This window comes from Chionomys nivalis, chromosome 3, assembly GCF_950005125.1.
Source record: "Chionomys nivalis chromosome 3, mChiNiv1.1, whole genome shotgun sequence".
In the NCBI taxonomy this organism is placed as follows: Eukaryota; Metazoa; Chordata; class Mammalia; order Rodentia; family Cricetidae; genus Chionomys; species Chionomys nivalis.
In genome coordinates this window covers 96440917-96457833 of record NC_080088.1, presented here as the reverse complement: position 1 = coordinate 96457833, position 16917 = coordinate 96440917, and the positions used below count along the sequence as shown (strand labels likewise).

Here is a 16917-nt window from a genome sequence, read left to right as displayed (position 1 = left end):
AAATCCAGAGTTTCCTGACCCCAAGACCCACTCACCAATTCCTTTTGACCCCTTTAGCTCATTTATAGCCCTTCCTCCCCAGAAACCAATACAGGCCAGATTCCAAAGACGGACAACTTTATGGTCAGATTAAACCACCAAGTCACCCCACTAGGGTGCCGCTAGTTTGAAATCTACCTGAGGCAGGGGTCGGAGCAGGAAGATCAGCTAACGTGTTATTTGGAGGACTGTATGTTGGGGAGCCTAAACGCCAGGTGCAAGGGGTGGGGAGGAGCAGAAATGTTCATGATGAAGTTTCCAAGGGGGCTAGCGATGTTTCCGCAAGGACACTAAGAGAGGGTGAAATGGGGGAGGGGGAGGCCTGTCGTATCTCCCCTTCCCCCCCACCTGTGCCCGGAACTAAGGTGGTCAAAGTCTGCCCTGAGGTTTAAAAAAAAATTGATTGATTTGCTGTTAGCCGGCAGCAGCGAGGTTTGTGGAAGGATTGGCAGGAGAAGGTACAACCCCTTGTCCTCTGGCGTGGCGTGAACTGGGGGGGGGGGGAGGAAGCAGGGGTGATGTCTGGAAGGCTGGACCGAGGCCAGACTGTGCTCCCACCCATTGGGGGGGGGTGAGGAACAGCCTAGGCTCAGACTGCCTGCCAGCGCTGATAAGGGGCCCTCTGGGGCTCCCACAAACGGTTTATCATTGTTGGGGGGGACTACTTGCAGGATTCAGGAGGGGGCGCAAGCATGGAGCAACTTTGGGGTCTACTGCAGAGAGCGGTAAGACCATGGGGGGTGGGTTTACACACATTGGGTCTTCGTTCACGTTCTCAGGCCCCTCCCTAATGCTTAAGGCTGGCCCCACCCCATCCCCCTTGGGTCCCTCCCTGCCCAAGTCAGTGGCACCGTTCTTGCCTAATCCTTCCCCAACTCTTAGGCCCCTCCCCTAATCTCATGCCTACCTCCCCTCTCCACACAGCAACACTGGTCCCCAAGACCCTCTCAGACCATCTATAAACGTGTGGAAGGCCCTGATCTGGGCCACCTGGAGGAGGAAGAGGAAGACAGGGAGGAAGAGGTCGAGTTGCCTGCCCAGTTCTGCCCCATGGAACTCAAGGGCCCTGAGTCCTTAGGCTCCGGTCCCGGGAGATCAGCTCCCATCCCCTGGGCTGCAGTGGGTCGAAAGGCTGCCCCCTATCTGATTCTGACGGCCCTGCTGATCTTCACTGGGGGTGAGTCTTCCCTCCCCCGTCCACAGTGAAGGGCCTGGGCTTGGCGGCATTTCTGGGGTCCAGTAGAAGAGGGCACGAGAGAACCCACATCTTACCACCTGCCAGCCTTCCTCCTGGGCTACGTGGCCTTTCGAGGGTCCTGCCAGGCATGCGGGGACTCCGTGTTGGTGGTCAGCGAGGATGTCAACTCTGAGTTTGGCCTCGACTCCGGCCTGGGCACGTTGTACTGGAGTGACCTCCGGACCATGTTTCTTCGGTTCCTTGGAGAGGGGCACCTGGAGGACACCATCAGGTAAGAGTAGCCTGGCTTCCTGCCCAGCCCAGCGTCCAGTCCAATTCAGACTGGAGATCCTGTCAGTTCTCATGCTGCCCAAGTCCCGTCTGGGCCTTCCCACCCTCCTCTCTGTCTTCCCTGCTCAGCGGTCCTTGGAAGGATGGCAGATATCAGACCTGAGTATCACAGACCTGAGACTTTAAGGATGGTTTATTTAGGAGACAGGCAACTGAGCGAAAGAGAACAGAGGTGGAACATGCATGTACTCCCAGAACGGAGGAGGTAGGAGCAGGAGGGTTAGGAATTCAAGGTCACCCTTACCACGGCTACATAGTAAATTGGAAGTTAGTCTGGGACACATGAGACCCATGCCGAAAAATAAATAAATATTTTATAAAGTTAAATGACGTTTTAATTTTAGTTTATGTAATGATCAGGTAATAAAGAATAGGTTTGAATTTTTAAAAAAAAAACTATTTTTTCAGCATGTACTGAGACAACCACATGATTTTTTTCCTCTTTGGGTTCCCTTCTTTTTTTAATATTTTATTTATTTATTTATTTATTATGTATACAATATTCTGTCTGTGTGTATGCCGGCAGGCCAGAAGAGGGCACCAGACCCCACTACAGATGGTTGTGAGCCACCATGTGGTTGCTGGGAATTGAACTCAGGACCTTTGGAAGAGCAGGCAATGCTCTTAACCTCTGAGCCATCTCTCCAGCCCTGGGTTTCCTTCTTTTATTTTAACATTTGTTCATTTATTTAGTTGATATGCATTGGTATTTTGGCTGCATGTATGTCTGTGTGAGGGTGTCAGATCCCCTGGAACTGGAGTTACAGACAGTTGTGATCTGCCGTATGGGTGCTGGGTATTGAACCCAGGTTCTCTGGAAGAGCAGCCAGTGCTCTTAACCGCTGAGCCATCTCTCCAGCCCCTCTTCTTTCTTTAACCGTTATTTATTGTCAGGGCATGGTGCTTGGGTGCTGCTGTGCGTGTGTGGCAGTCAGAGGACAACTTGCAGCAGGTGGTTCTCTCCGTCTACCATGTAGATCCCAAGGATTGAACCCAGGTCCTCGGGCTTGGCCACAAGCCCCACTTACCTACCGAGCCATCTCACGTTTCCAGCTCTTGGGGTTGAACCTAGGGCCTGGCGTGCTCGTTGACAGGGAGTCTGCCACCAAGCTACATCACTAGCCCTTCTTCCTGTTTCGTTCGATTTCATTTGTTTTGCTTTTAGCTTTGTTCAGATGAGGTCTTGTGATGTAGCCCAGGCTGGCTTCAAACTTGAGCTCCTCTCCCTTCAGCACCCCCCCCCCAAGTGCTAGAATTACAGGTATGTACTAAGCTAAGTCCTGTCTTTAATGTTTATTCAGCCGTTTGGACCCACGCATTTCCTTCCCAAGCCTGATCGTGGTGTAGCTTTTGACCCACGGTAGGGTGATCAGCATAGATAGCTCTGTCTTCCTAGAGAACCCCCAGACTGAGGCTGGGGCTAGAGCTCCGGTGACAGAGTACTCACTCTGATCCCTCAAATGTCACGAAGTAAGTGTGGTGGTTGACACCTGTGATCCCAGTACCTGGGAGGCTGTCCTTGAACTTCTCCCACTCCCAAACAAATCTTTTTTTTTAAATATTTATTTATTTATTTATTATGCATACAATATTCTGTCTGTGTGTATGTCTGCAGGCCAGAAGAGGGCACCAGACCTCATTACAGATGGTTGTGAGCCACCATGTGGTTGCTGGGAATTGAACTCAGGACCTTTGGAAGAGCAGGCAATGCTCTTAACCGCTGAGCCATCTCTCCAGCCCCCAAACAAATCTTATGAAAGCTAACGTGAATAGGGCTACCTATTGCCAAGTTTCCCTAAGTTCACGCTCTCTACCATGTAGTAAAGGATGAGAAAAACAACACCTCAAAAGCTCTGGAGATGTGAGCCAGTGAAAATGTTTCCTCCCAAGACAGACAGACAGACAGACAGACTGACAAATACACTGAGGATGAAGGGAGGACACCGGAACCTCAAAAGGTGTCCTCAAAATGTGATGTCAAAAGCTCAGAGCTGGCGAGATGGCTCACCTCTAAAGGTGATTGCTGTCAAGTCCAACAACCAGAGTTCAATCCCCGGCGTCCCAGAAATGGGAGGCGAGAACCAGGTTCTAACTTATCCGAAAGCTAAAACAGAGAAGTTCTGTGCCTACCTGGGTTTCAGGTGAGCCTGTGGCTAGCCTTGGCAATTCAGCATAGCCTTGTCTAAAAACAGAATAGAAAAAAATGTAAAGGTGTTCTGGGGTGACCCCTGTGACTCAGTGCTAGAGTGATTTCCTAGAATCCTCCACAAGGGAAGGAGGGGTGGGGGAGTAGAGTTAGAGAGACAGGAGCACCTCCATCCCAAGACTGGAGGTCGGAAAACCCAAGAGATCTGTGAGAGATGGGACCACCCCAGGAATGGCCAGGTCTCTGTCAAGGCCGCACTTTCGTGATAAACGAGGAAGGTAGTTTGTTTCCTCTACAAAGATAAACAGATAGACCTTGGTAACAAACCCTGAGAGGGCAGCACACGCCCACCCGTGGTGAGAAGGCAGACTAGGTCGAGTTTAGGTGACAATTTCTTGCTGGGTGATGACCATGGAAGCAGAGAGGGTGAGGTCCTGTCCCCAAGCCTCCTGTTCCTGCCTCCACCTCCCAAATGCTTTCTACCTGAGTTTGAGGCTAGTCCGGGACACATTAAATACCATTCAATGGCTGCGTTTTTCCTACTTCTATGGGTACGTGGGAGTCCCTTTCCTGCACCTCCCCCCCTCCTCCCAATGCGATCTTTCTCCGCTCAGGCTGACCAGCCTCCGGGAACGCATGGCCGGCTCAGCCAGGATGGCCACTCTGGTGCAAGATATCCTCGACCAGTTCTCGAGCCACAAGCTGAACCACGTGTGGACTGACACGCACTACGTGGGGCTTCAGTTGCCGGACCCGTGAGTCTGGGAACGCGACAAGGGGACATATCATGGGGTTGCACAGCCAGGGGTGCTCACCCTCTCCGTCCTCAGGGCTCACCCTAACACCTTGCACTGGGTGGACGCATCCGGGAGCGCCCAGGAGCAGCTACCGCTGGAGGATCCGGAAGTCTACTGTCCCTACAGCGCCACCGGCAACGCCACGGTGAGAGCCTCGGGTCCCGCTCCTGGCATGGGGAGCCTATTACGTCCTCGGTGGGTAGCCGAGTTGGGATACGGACACTGTGCCTCAAAGATCCATCGGTTCCCAGGGCGAGCTGGTGTACGCCCACTACGGGCGGCAGGAGGATCTGCAGGACCTGAGAGCCAAGGGTGTGGAGCTGGCAGGCAGCCTCCTGCTAGTGCGCGTTGGGATTACCAGCTTTGCCCAGAAGGTGAGGGTCCCAAATAGGACAGCGTGTGGAGTGAGGCGCGAGTGGTCTGGAGAGTAGGCGTGTCTTCATGGGAAGGATCTAGGAGGCTGTCATAGGGAGAAAAGAAAAATCAGGCACATTTTAAGAAAATGTTGTCGGAAGACAGGAAGGATGTAACCTGTAACCCCAGCTATTTAGGAATCTGAGGCAGGAGGATTGTTAATTCAAGACCTGCCTGGGCTACACAGCGAGAACCTGTCTAAATTTTTTTCCCCCCGAGACAGGCTTTCTTTGCATAACCATGGCTGTCCTGGAACTTTCTCTGTAGCCCAAGAGATCTGCCTTCCTCTGTCTCCCGAATGCTGGGATTAAAGGTGTGCACCACCATTACCTGGTTTTCACAGAGGGTTTTTTTTTTTTTAATTATTTGAGTATGTATTGATGTTTTGTTTTTTTTGGTTTTTTTTTTTTTTTTTTTTGGTTTTTCAAAACAGGGTTTCTCTGTGGCTTTGGAGCCTGTCCTGGAACTAGCTCTGTAGACCAGGCTAGTCTCGAACTCACAGAGATCCGCCTGCCTCTGCCTCCCAAGTGCTGGGATTAAAGGCGTGCACCACCATCGCCCGGCTGTATTGGTGTTTTTTGCCTGCATATATGTCCGTGCACTGCATATGTGCCTGGTGATTGTGGCGGCCAGACGGGATGTCAGATCCCCTGGAACTGGAGTTACAGACAGTTGTGACTGCCATTTGGGTACTGGGAATCAAACCCAGGTCCTCTGGAAGAGCAGTAAGTGCTCTCAACCGTGTTCCATCTCTCCAGCCCTGGGTACGCAGGTTCTTTAATGCTACAGAAGCACCGAGGGAGGGCTACAATATGAGTGCCAAGTGACAGTTACACACGGTCCCTTCAGGACGACAGCGGCAGACAAAAGGAGCCAGTTTGCCTTCCCTTGCTTTTCTGTGCCCCCCTCAGGTAGCCATTGCCCAGGACTTTGGGGCCCACGGAGTGCTGATATACCCGGACCCAGCAGATTTCTCCCAGGACCCTCACAAGCCAGGCCTATCCAGCCACCAGGCTGTATTTGGACATGTGAGTCTCAGGGGAAGCCGAATTACCTTCTACAAATGGGGCTTGTCCAGCCCGGCTTCAGAGTTGCTACCCCTTTCTCTTTAGGTGCACCTGGGAACTGGAGACCCTTATACGCCTGGCTTCCCTTCCTTCAATCAAACCCAGTTCCCTCCCGTAGAATCATCAGGCCTTCCCAGTATCCCTGCCCAGCCCATCAGTGCAGACGTTGCTGACCACTTGCTCAAGTAAGAGATGAAGTGTGTGTGTGTGTGTGTGTGTGTGTGTGTGTGTGTGTGTCGGGTGGGGGAGTTACTGAAGAGTTCCTTGGGTGAATTAGATGACTCTGGGACTGGGGACATAGTTCTGTCAGTAAAGGGCTTGTCACTAAAGTATGAGGACCTGATTTCCATCACCAGAACCTGTTTTAAAAACATACAAAACTGCCGGGCGGTGGTGGCGCACGCCTTTAATCCCAGCACTTTGGGAGACAGAGGCAGGCGGATCTCTGTGAGTTCGAGACCAGCCTGGTCTACAAGAGCTAGTTCCAGGACAGGCTCCAAAACCACAGAGAAACCCTGTCTCGAAAAAAAAAAAAAAAAAAAAAAAAAAAAAAAAAAACCATACAAAACCAGCTAGGCAGTGGTGGCACACGGGTTTAATCCCAGCACTTGGGAGATAGAGGCAGGTGGATCTCTGTGAGTCCGAGGCCAGCCTGGTCTACAAGAGTGAGTTCCAGCACAGCTAGGACTGTTACACAGTGAAATCCTGTCTCAAAAACAAGACAAAAACAAACAAACAAAATCTAAGTGTGCATGCAGTCCCTCACTGGAGAGGCAGACCAGTGGGTCCCTGGAGCTCACTGGCATCCAACTTAGAGAACTTAGTGAGCCTCATGCCAAGTGCAGATCCTGACCCCCCCCATACAAATGACCTAGATAGATGTCTCAATGGGTAAAGCAAGCCTGAAAACCATCCCCAAGCCCCACATACTCAGAGAGGACAGACTCCTGCAGCTGTCCTCTGACCTCCACACAGATGCTGTGGCACATGTGCTGAACACTCACACACACACACACAAGAAAGTGTGTTATAAACTTACAAATAAAAACAAAGGGGGGGGGGAGCTGGAGAGATGGCTCAGAGGTTAAGAGCATTGCGTGCCCTTCCAAAGGTCCTGAGTTCAATTCCCAGCAACCACATGATGGCTCACAACCATCTGTAATGGGGTCTGGTGCCCTCTTCTGGCCTGCAGGCATACACACACACAGAATATTGTATATATAATGAATAAATAAATGTTTAAAAAAAGAAAACAAGGGGCTGGAGAAATGGCTCAGCGGTTAAGAGCACTGACTGCTCTTCCAGAGGACCCAGGTTCAACTCCCAGCACCCACATGGTGACTCACAACTGTCTGAAAATCCAGTTCCAGGGGATCTGACACCTTCACACCAATGCACATAAAATAAAAGATAAATAAATCATAAAAAGTTTTTAAAAATAGAAAGAAAACAAAAAGGTAGTTAGCACTTGAGGGCAAGATGTGAGGTTGGTCTCTGCACACATGTGCACACACATCTCCACATGTGCCTGCATACACACCCGAAAGGAAGAGGTGACCCTCTAGGTGGGCACTCCTTTTACCGGGCCTTACCATCTGGTACACCCACTAGTGCTGAGGATTCTCGCTGAGGGCATAGCCTATGCCACTGCCCATGGCAGCCCCAGGCTGCACTGTTCTATTGGGTAAGGTACAGAGACAAAGGTCTCGAGTCAGACCCCAGTAATAGGAGAGGAGGAAAGGGGGCTCGAGGCTCTTGTGTGGCCTAGGCCGTGGTATCCCTGCAACCCTTTGCTGCTCCGCCGCTTTCCAGGAAACTCAAAGGCCCTGTGGCCCCCCCGGAATGGAAAGGCCTCCTTCCAGTCTCCCCTTATCGGCTGGGACCCGGGCCACGCCTGCGTCTGGTGGTCAACAACCACAGGGCTTCGACTCCCATCAGCAACATCTTCGCCTGCATCGAGGGCTTCGCAGAGCCAGGTGGGCTTGTCTGCCCAGCATCCCCCACAGCTTAGGAGGTTCCGCTCCTAACCAACCAGAGAAGACTGGCACAGGAGGCCCTGGAGAAGGCCAGGAGTGATGTCCAGGGAATGGAGGCCGAGAGGGGACTGATGAGGGGTGGCAGTGAGGAGCCCTCCGAATGGGTAATATTGTTTAATAGTGAGCTCCCCGCACTCTGGGCGTGAGCACGCGTGTGTTGGAGGATGTTGTACTAGGTATCCACTCCTCAAGCAAAGGCCAGATTGGATAGACGACTCTGGTGTTGGGGAATCAAAGGTTGCTGAGCAGACCTGGCGGGGTGGGACAGGCCTGGGAAACCCTTCATCATCCAGGTGTCAAGGGAGAAGCAGAGACCTGGGGGACACACCGAGGAGGATGTTGGAGGTGGGAGTTTGGCACAGAAGAGCTGGGTAGAGGAAAGCAGGCAGGGAAGGTGCAGAACCAGGGAGAGAAGGGATCTCAGAATGCTCTACAGTTAGTCAGGCATTGGAGCCCACATCTGTCATCCCAGGACTCAAGAGTCTGAAGCAGGAGGTCAATGAGTTCAAGGCCAGCCTACATAGCCTAGGCCTTGAGAGAGCCTGTATTAAGCAGAAGAAGGAGCCAGGAGTGGTGGCACACACCTAGAGACCGGAAATCAGATGTTCACGGCCAGTGTAAAATACAAAGAAAAACAAACAAAAAAACAGCCCCGAACTCCAGCAAAATAGAATGTTCCTCTCTAACAGCTGACAGAGTGGTTGCTTAGCATGGAAGAAACTCTGGGTTTCTTGTTAGCACCACGTACAACCTGGTATGGTGGTGCATGCCTGTAATCCCAGCACTTGGGAAGAAGTGGAGGCAGGAAAATCATGAGTTTGAGGTCAGACTCTGTTACATGAGATTCTGTCTCCGGAAGCAAGAGGGGAGGGGGGACCTGTGTGTTTGAATCTCCAAATGCCCATTGATGGATGATCAGTCCGTCTGGGCAAGGGCCGATTGAGATGGGCGTGGCTTCTGACCCAGCAGGATTTAGAGAGCTGCGGTGTAGAAATGGGAGGGGCTACGGCAAGGAAGCTGGGGTCGTGGGGAGGCTGGAGAGGACTGAGTGAGGCTCTGGGAGCACATAGCCTCCAGAGCCACATGGGGAGACCTTGTCAGTTTAAGACGTGGGCTCCACCACACATCTTCCTCAGATCACTATGTTGTTATCGGGGCCCAGAGGGATGCGTGGGGCCCAGGAGCAGCCAAGTCTGCAGTGGGGACTGCCATCCTGCTGGAGCTGGTGCGGACCTTCTCCTCCATGGTCAGCAACGGTAAGATCAGAGCTGCGTGAGTTGGGGCTGTGTCATGCCTGAGCTAGGCCTAGGTCAAAGGTAGTTGGCAGCATATCCTGGAGAGAGGTCACTGGGCTCCGAGTCCCACGACTGGCATATCCAGTGTGTGGATCTGGGCAAGTAGCTTCGCCAATATGCTATTTCCTCATCAACGTGTTAGCCTGGGGACTGACAAGATGCCTTAGTGAGTAAGGAAGCTTGTTACGAAGTCCTTTGACCTGAGTTTGATTCCCCAGAAGTCACATGTTAGAGAGATCCAGCTTCCCAAAGTGGTCCCCTCACCTCCACATGTATGCCACTATATGTGTGCACACACACAGACAATACACACAAAAATATTTTTAATTTTTTAAATGAATTGACCAGACATCCCTGTAAGTCTGGCCCTCAGGAGACTAGGGCAGGAAGATTGAGATTTCAAGGTCGTTCTCAAAGACATAATGAACTCGAGGCCAGTTGGAGCCACGTGAGTCTAAGTCTCATAAAACAAAACACAAAACAACGGGCTGAAGAGATGCTCAGTGGTTAAGAGCATTAACTGTTCTTCCAAAGGGCCTGGGTGCAGTTCCCAGCACCCACATGGCAGCTCATGACTGTCTATAACTCCAGTTCCAGCTGATCTGACACCCTCACACAGACATATGCAGGCAAAGCCCCAATGTAAATAAATATTTTTTTAAATATTTATTTATTTTTATTATGTATACAATAGTCTGTATGTATGCCTGCAGTCCAGAAGACGGCACCAGACCTCATTACAGATGGTTGTGAGCCACCATGTGGTTGCTGGGAATTGAACTCAGGACCTTTGGAAGAGCAGGCAATGCTCTTAACCACTGAGCCATCTCTCCAGCCCCTAAATAAATCTAAAAAAAAAAAAAATACTCCCTCCAAAAAAAAAAAAAAAGCCAGACATGGTAGCACATGCCTTTATCCCTAGTGCTCTACAGAAAGGTCCCTGTGAGTTTGAGGCCGGTCGAGTCTACATAGCAAGACCCTGTTTCAAGACAAAACCAAAAAAAAAAAAAATAGTTTAAAAGAAAAAGGTATATATAGCTTCTCTTAGTGGTAGAGAACTTGCTTAACATGCAAAAGGCCCTTGGTCTAATCCCTGGCACTGCAAAGAAAGAAGCGAGAGAGGGAAGGAAGGAGGGAGGGAGAGAAAGGTGCCAGGCTATTGAGGGGACAACCAAGCACACAGTGGGGGAGGGGGGCTAATTAGAACAAAGCACAATGACCCTCAAGTGTGAGGATGCCACAGGAAACTCCATTTGCGTGTTGACCTCAGGCATTGAGTAGGCCAGATGCGGTGGTCCACTCCTGTTATTCCATCACTTGGAGTTGGTTGAAACCGGGTCATCTTTTACCATATAGGGAGTTTGAGGCCAGCCTGGGCTACGTGTGACCCTGTCTTAAAACAACAAATAAGGGCAGCAAGATGGCAACAGTAGGCACTCGTTGCCAAGCCTGAGGCTGAGCGTGAGTCCCAGAATCCACGTGGTGGTAGCAGAGACCAGATTCCTGCAAGTGCCCACAGACCTCCGCTTTCCCTCTCTGTGGTGGGTGTGTGCCCCCCACACACAAATAGTCAAAAAATTTGAAAACTAAATAAAGACTGGAATGTGTTAAGTGTCGATGGCCCGAGTGTCAATTAAGCAAGAAATGGCATCTTTAGACGTCACCCCATGGTATTATCAAGTCAGGGTGGATCCAACATAAGAAGGGCTAGGATGCTGGGTTGGTGAAGAGAGGTCCTCTGGGGACAGGGATGGAGAAGGATGAAAGCGGGGGGTGCTAACCCCCGTTTCTTCCCTCTGCATATAGGGTTCAAACCTCGAAGAAGCCTCTTGTTCATCAGCTGGGACGGAGGAGATTTTGGCAGCGTGGGATCCATGGAGTGGTTGGAGGTGATTTGGGGCTCTGGGCAAGAAACCAGGTAATGTGGAGGGGGTGAAGGGAGGAACCTTCCTTCTTCACGTTCTTCCCCCACCCACAGGGCTACCTCAGCGTGCTACACCTCAAAGCCGTAGTGTATGTGAGCCTGGACAACTCAGTGTTGGGTGAGCTGGGCAATGTTACCTCCTGGCAGCCCCGCGGGTCCACCTATGTCATTGATTCTCTCCCTGAGCCTGTCTTTCCTCCCCCTCCCTTCCTTCAGGAGATGGCAAATTTCACGCCAAGACCAGCCCCCTTCTGATCAGCCTCATTGAGAACATCCTAAAACAGGCAAGACAGGATCGGGACTGGGGATGGCAGATAAGATGGTGGGACCGGAGGAGGACACAGCCTGACTTGTGCCCCTCATCCTGCTGCCACAGGTGGATTCCCCTAACCACAGCGGACAGACGCTCTTCGAGCAAGTGCAGCTCACCAATCTCAACTGGGATGCCGAAGTGTAAGTTGAAAGGAAGACTGGGGGTGGAGGCTGAGGGGAAACTGAGTCCTCAGAAGCCTCCAACCTGCCTGCCCCCAGGATTCGGCCCCTGCCCATGGACAGCAGTGCATATTCCTTCACGGCTTTTGCTGGGGTCCCGGCTGTGGAGTTCTCCTTCATGGAGGTGAGATTCCTGAGCCATTGCCCCAGGACACCAGGCCCCCAGCCTCTCAGCACCACGTTCCTGCGCCCAGCCCTTCCATGTCCCGGCAGGATGGTCGGGAGTACCCGTTCCTGCACACGAAGGAGGACACCTATGAGAATCTGCACAAGATGCTGCGAGGTCGCCTGCCCGCCGTGGCCCAGGCAGTGGCTCAGCTCGCGGGCCAGCTCCTCATCCGACTGAGCCACGATCACCTGCTGCCGCTCGACTTTGGCCGCTATGGGGATGTGGTCCTCAGGCACATCGGCAACCTCAACGAGTTCTCTGGGGATCTCAAGGTCCAAGATGCCAATCCTGCTCCCAGCCTTTAGGGCACGCTTCATTTCTAGGGGTGGCTGGCGTCTCCTCTCCCCAGCCCTGAGATCTAGGTCCTGTCTTGCAGTCTGGCTCTTTTTATTTCTACCTCCAGTCACCTAATCCCCGAGGACACAGCCAGGACGACCCAAGTCCCTGGGATCCTCCCTCTCTAATGTCAAAGGCCTGATCGCCTCCCTGCATCTCTACCCCCTTCCTGCCAGCTCTTTGAGCCCACCCTAGGCATCGGTGCTGGCACCAATCTGTCGGTCTCAGACTGTGCTTCACCCACAGGCCCGCGGACTGACCCTGCAGTGGGTGTACTCCGCGAGGGGGGACTACATCCGGGCGGCGGAGAAGCTGCGGAAGGAGATTTACAGCTCGGAGCAGAGCGACGAACGTCTGATGCGCATGTACAACGTGCGCATCATGAGGGTGAGGCCCTGCTCCCGCCCGCCCCCTTCTGGCCTGGGGTCCCTTTCCCCAGGACCTGGCGTTCTAACGCACTCTGTCCCTTAAGCTTTCCCTGTTCTCGGGGCATACTATACCGGATATACAGGGTCCCTAAACCAGCCAGGCTAGAAGAGCCGACCCGTCACTTTTGCAGACTCTGCCAGGGGATGAAATAGATAGGAAAGGCCTGCCTCTTTGTTGTCTACTGTTTAACCTGCAAAGCCTAAAGTATTTACTCCATGGCTTTTTGCAGACACAAAGTGTGCTGACCTCTGCTTTAGACTATGTGGTTTGAAGAGCAGGCAAAATCTGGGTTGACGCGGTTGATGCAAAAGAAAGAGGACCTTTCAGGGTGGAGGGTGAGGCAGGGAAATGAACTTCGCCTTTCTTGGGAGCTGTGCATGGATCCTTTAAACTAACTCCATTTTGCCACCTCACCTTGTTAGGTGACCCAGAGACCCTGTGGAGCTCTGAACAGGGACCAATGTGGGGAACCTTTGCATAGCTGAGGAAATTTGGGGTTTTGTGTGTAGTGGGGATCAAATTAGGGTACTGTGCATGTTAAATAAATGCCTTACCACTGAGCCACACCCAGCCCCTCACTGGGAGATTCTAGGCAGGGGCTTTATCACCGAGCTGTGCCTCCAACCGGCTTTTCATTTTACATTTTGAAAGTCTTGCTAAATTGTCCAGAGTATTCTTGAGCTCATTTTGTAGCTGACCTTTGTAGCCACACACCTCAGTCCTCCAAGGAACCGGGATTACAGGCAAGGCTCAGGAGTTGGATTTTGTGTGTCTAGGCATCATGAAAATTTCTTGCATGGAGGTAAGGTGGCAAACCTAGTGTGTTTAAAGGATTCTGGCAGGAGTACTAATGGCCTGCAGAGGAAATGGGACTTCATGAAGGCTGCATCCTGGATACCAGACACAGGTGCTGACAAATGCCTGTAGGGGGCGCCTGGACCGACTGGCATCGTTTAGCGGGAAAAAATGTATGGGCAGAGTGTGGAAAACAGATGAGTTCGATAATGATAATAGCAGCTGACATTTGTAGGGCACTACCAGAGGCCAGCGACGTTACTTCATTTGTTCAATAGCAGGACTTCCTTGACGCCGTGAGGTTGGCAGGAGTGTAGGCCAATGCCAAGACTCAGAGAAGCTAAGTAACTTACCCAAGATCACACAGGAAGTAAGTGGTGGAGCCAAAGTTAGAGACAAGGGACTCTGAGGCCACAGTCTGTGCTCAGTACTATGAAAGAGGAAGAGAAAGAGGGGTGGGAAAAAAGGAGAGAAGGGAAAAGAAAGAGAAAGAGGAAAAAGTAAAACGGGCTAGGGCTGTAGCCCAGTTGATGGGAGTGCTTTCTGGTATGCGTGAAGCCCTGGGCTCCGTCCCTACTACCAAATAACTAGGCATGGAGGTGCCTGAACTCCCATCTCTTAGAAGGTTGAGACAGCTAGCCTGGGCTACATGATGAGACCCTGTCCACCCCTCCCCCAGCCTCTGAATCTCCTGTTTAAGAAGCTGATGCTGGCATGTGTGTGGTTATGTCCAGATAGCCCTTAATTCTGTAGAGCAGGCGCCTATGAGTGATTTGGCAAAGTGGCCTGGAAGCTGTGCCCACGGAAGTTCTGGCCAAAGCCGTGGGCACACGTGGACTATTGAATAGACATTTTAAATGCTATAAGTGCTGCTCGCCTATAAATCCACAATCTCAGGGCTCCTGAGGCCGAGTCAAGAAAATGGTGGCGAACACCTTTAATCCCAGCATGGGGGTGGGGTGGCAGAGGCAGGTGTGAGTTCTCTGTGAGTTCAAGGCCAGCCTGGTCTACAGAGTAAGTTCTAGGACAGCCAGGACTGCTTCACAGAGAAACCCTGTCTTGAAAAGCAAAAGAAAAATGAAAGAAAGAAAGAAAGAAAGAAAGAAAGAAAGAAAGAGCAAGAGAGAGAGGAAGGAAGGGTGGGGAGAGAGAGAGAGAAGGAAATGGCAAGGTGCGCTTGAAGCCAGTCTGGTCTACATAGTGAATTACAGGTTAGCCAGGGCTACATAGTGTGTCTTTGTTTTCAAGGAAAGCAAACAGGGCTCGGGCTCGGTGGTAAAGTGTTTCCCATATAAGCATGTGGTCTTGAATTCAAAGCACCAGTACATATGTAAAACTCAGACTCCGTTGTGGGTGCCTGGACCTCAAACTGGGAAGGTGGAGGAGAAGCCCGGGGCTTGATGGTCAGATAGTCTTGCTAGATTGGCAAGTTCCAGGTTCAGTGAGAGACCCTGTCTCAAAAAGTATTGTGGAGCGTGACTAAGGAAGATTTGCTAGCTGTTGGCCTTGGCCTCAACACACATACATGCACGCACGAGAGATGTTGGGTGTGCAAGATACATCCTCCGCGAAGCAGGTACCAGAGGGCCTTTGGGTGGGTTAGGACCTGCTGGACCGAGGAGCGATTGAAGCCTTCAGCCACGGACGCCCTGGCATCTAGACCTGCTCTCACGTTTTCATGCAGGTGGAGTTCTACTGCCTGTCTCAGTACGTGTCGCCGGCCGACTCCCCATTCCGCCACATCTTCCTGGGCCAAGGCGACCACACTTTGGGTGCCCTGCTCGACCACCTGCGGATGCTGCGCTCCGATGGCTTCAAGACCAACTCCTCCGGGCTGGCACCAGGTCTGGGTTTCCAAGAGAGCCGTTTCCGCCGCCAGCTGGCGCTGCTCACGTGGACGCTTCAGGGGGCAGCCAACGCGCTCAGCGGCGACGTCTGGAACATAGACAATAACTTTTGAGGCGCGAAGCCCTACCTGGGTCCGACATGATTCTCCTGTCTCCCTGTTTGAGTGGTGCAGGCGAAAGGAGGTGCCCCATGCACCTCTCCTGGCTGCCTATTCTCATTAACACCGTTGGCCCTGCAATGTAGGAGAGCCTTATTTTCTCAGTGTGACCGTCATACTGTCTCTTATCCAGAAAGTGGCTTTCTTCCCATGACTGGTCCTTCTGTCTTCAGGAGCAAAGTCTTCCATATCTAGAAACTACCTAGGCTGGGATCTGTCTGGATCTCTTAGTGGGTGGTCTCTGGTGGGAGGCTCAAGGGAATTAGAGGTCAATAAACAAATCTGTAACATCTGTTGTCTGTAAGCGGTCTTGCTTCCTCTTCATGCCATCCCCACTCCTCACACCAGGCTTGAGACCTAGGTTAGCATGGACAGAAGGCACCTGACAGCCGTGTCTGAAGATGCTATCTCCATGGGGAAAATAGCCGTTCTGTTGCCTAAGGAAACAGCCTAAAGATAATGGAAGGGAGATGGGATCATCAGTAAGGGATGCGTGCTGCCAAGCCTGATGACCTGAGTTCAGTCCCCAGGACGCACATGGTGGAGGAGCCAGTTCCCACAGGTTTTCCAGATGCCTTTGTGGTTGAAAGCACTGGATGCTCTTCCAGAGGACACTGGTTCTGTGTCTAGCACCTCCAAGAGTCCTACAACCGTCTGTAACTCCAGTTCCAGGGGATCAGACGCCCTTTCTGTCTTCCACAGACATACCTGCAGGCCAACTACCCATACACAGCGTAAAAACAAAACAGAGAAAGGAAACAATCGAAGCTCCGAGGCGCAGGCTGTTGATCCCAGCACTGGGCTGGGGGAGTGGGACTGGGAGAGAAGCGGGTGGATCTCTGTGAATTGGGGCCAGACTGGTCTACACAGTGAACTCCAGGGCAGCCAGGGCTACGCAGTGAGACCCTGAGTAAAAAAAGTCTTGGTGCAGAGTGAAAGTGCAAGGCTCTTGTTCAAAAAATGGAAGCGGGAGGCGGTGGTGGCGCATACCCTTAGTCCCAGCACTCAGGAGGTAGAGGCAGGAGGATCTCTGATCCACAGAGCAAGTTCCAGGACAGCCATGGATACACAAAGAAATCTTGTCTGGAAAAACGAAACAAGCCAAACAGATAAAGCATGACCAGAGTCAGACGTGGTGGCTCACAGGGGTAATCCCAGCACTTGGGAGACCAAGGTAGGGGGACTGAGAGTTCAAGGTCAGGAGGGGAAATCTATCTCAGTGGGTAAAGTGCCTGCCATGAGGACCTGGGTCCAATCACGTAAAACTGAGTGTGTTGGCACAAACTCTCAGTGCCAGTGCTGGGGAGGTGTGTTTGGGGCTCACTGGACAACTAGCCTAGCTTAATCTGGGAACCTCAGCCCCCAATGAGGAACCCTGCCTTTTATTTAAAGAAAAAAAAAACCAAAGATTTGTGGAAAGCCTTTTGAAATTTTGCGTGTATATG

The 16917-nt window shown here is 51.8% G+C and overlaps 1 protein-coding gene across 1 annotated transcript; it reads left to right on the top strand.

Annotated features, from left to right (window-relative positions):
- The first annotated feature begins 666 nt into the window (after nt 1-666).
- Nucleotides 667-15698, top strand: Tfr2 (transferrin receptor 2). Its single transcript, XM_057764570.1, has 18 exons — nt 667-764; nt 964-1216; nt 1322-1508; nt 4328-4468; nt 4544-4655; nt 4762-4884; nt 5836-5952; nt 6037-6176; nt 7804-7967; nt 9164-9283; nt 11129-11211; nt 11301-11364; nt 11463-11530; nt 11623-11699; nt 11778-11862; nt 11952-12179; nt 12490-12630; nt 15152-15698. The coding sequence occupies exons 1-18, from the start codon at nt 732-734 to the stop codon at nt 15425-15427; spliced, it is 2412 nt and encodes an 803-aa protein (XP_057620553.1). The 5' UTR covers nt 667-731; the 3' UTR covers nt 15428-15698.
- Nucleotides 15699-16917: the final 1219 nt, after the last annotated feature.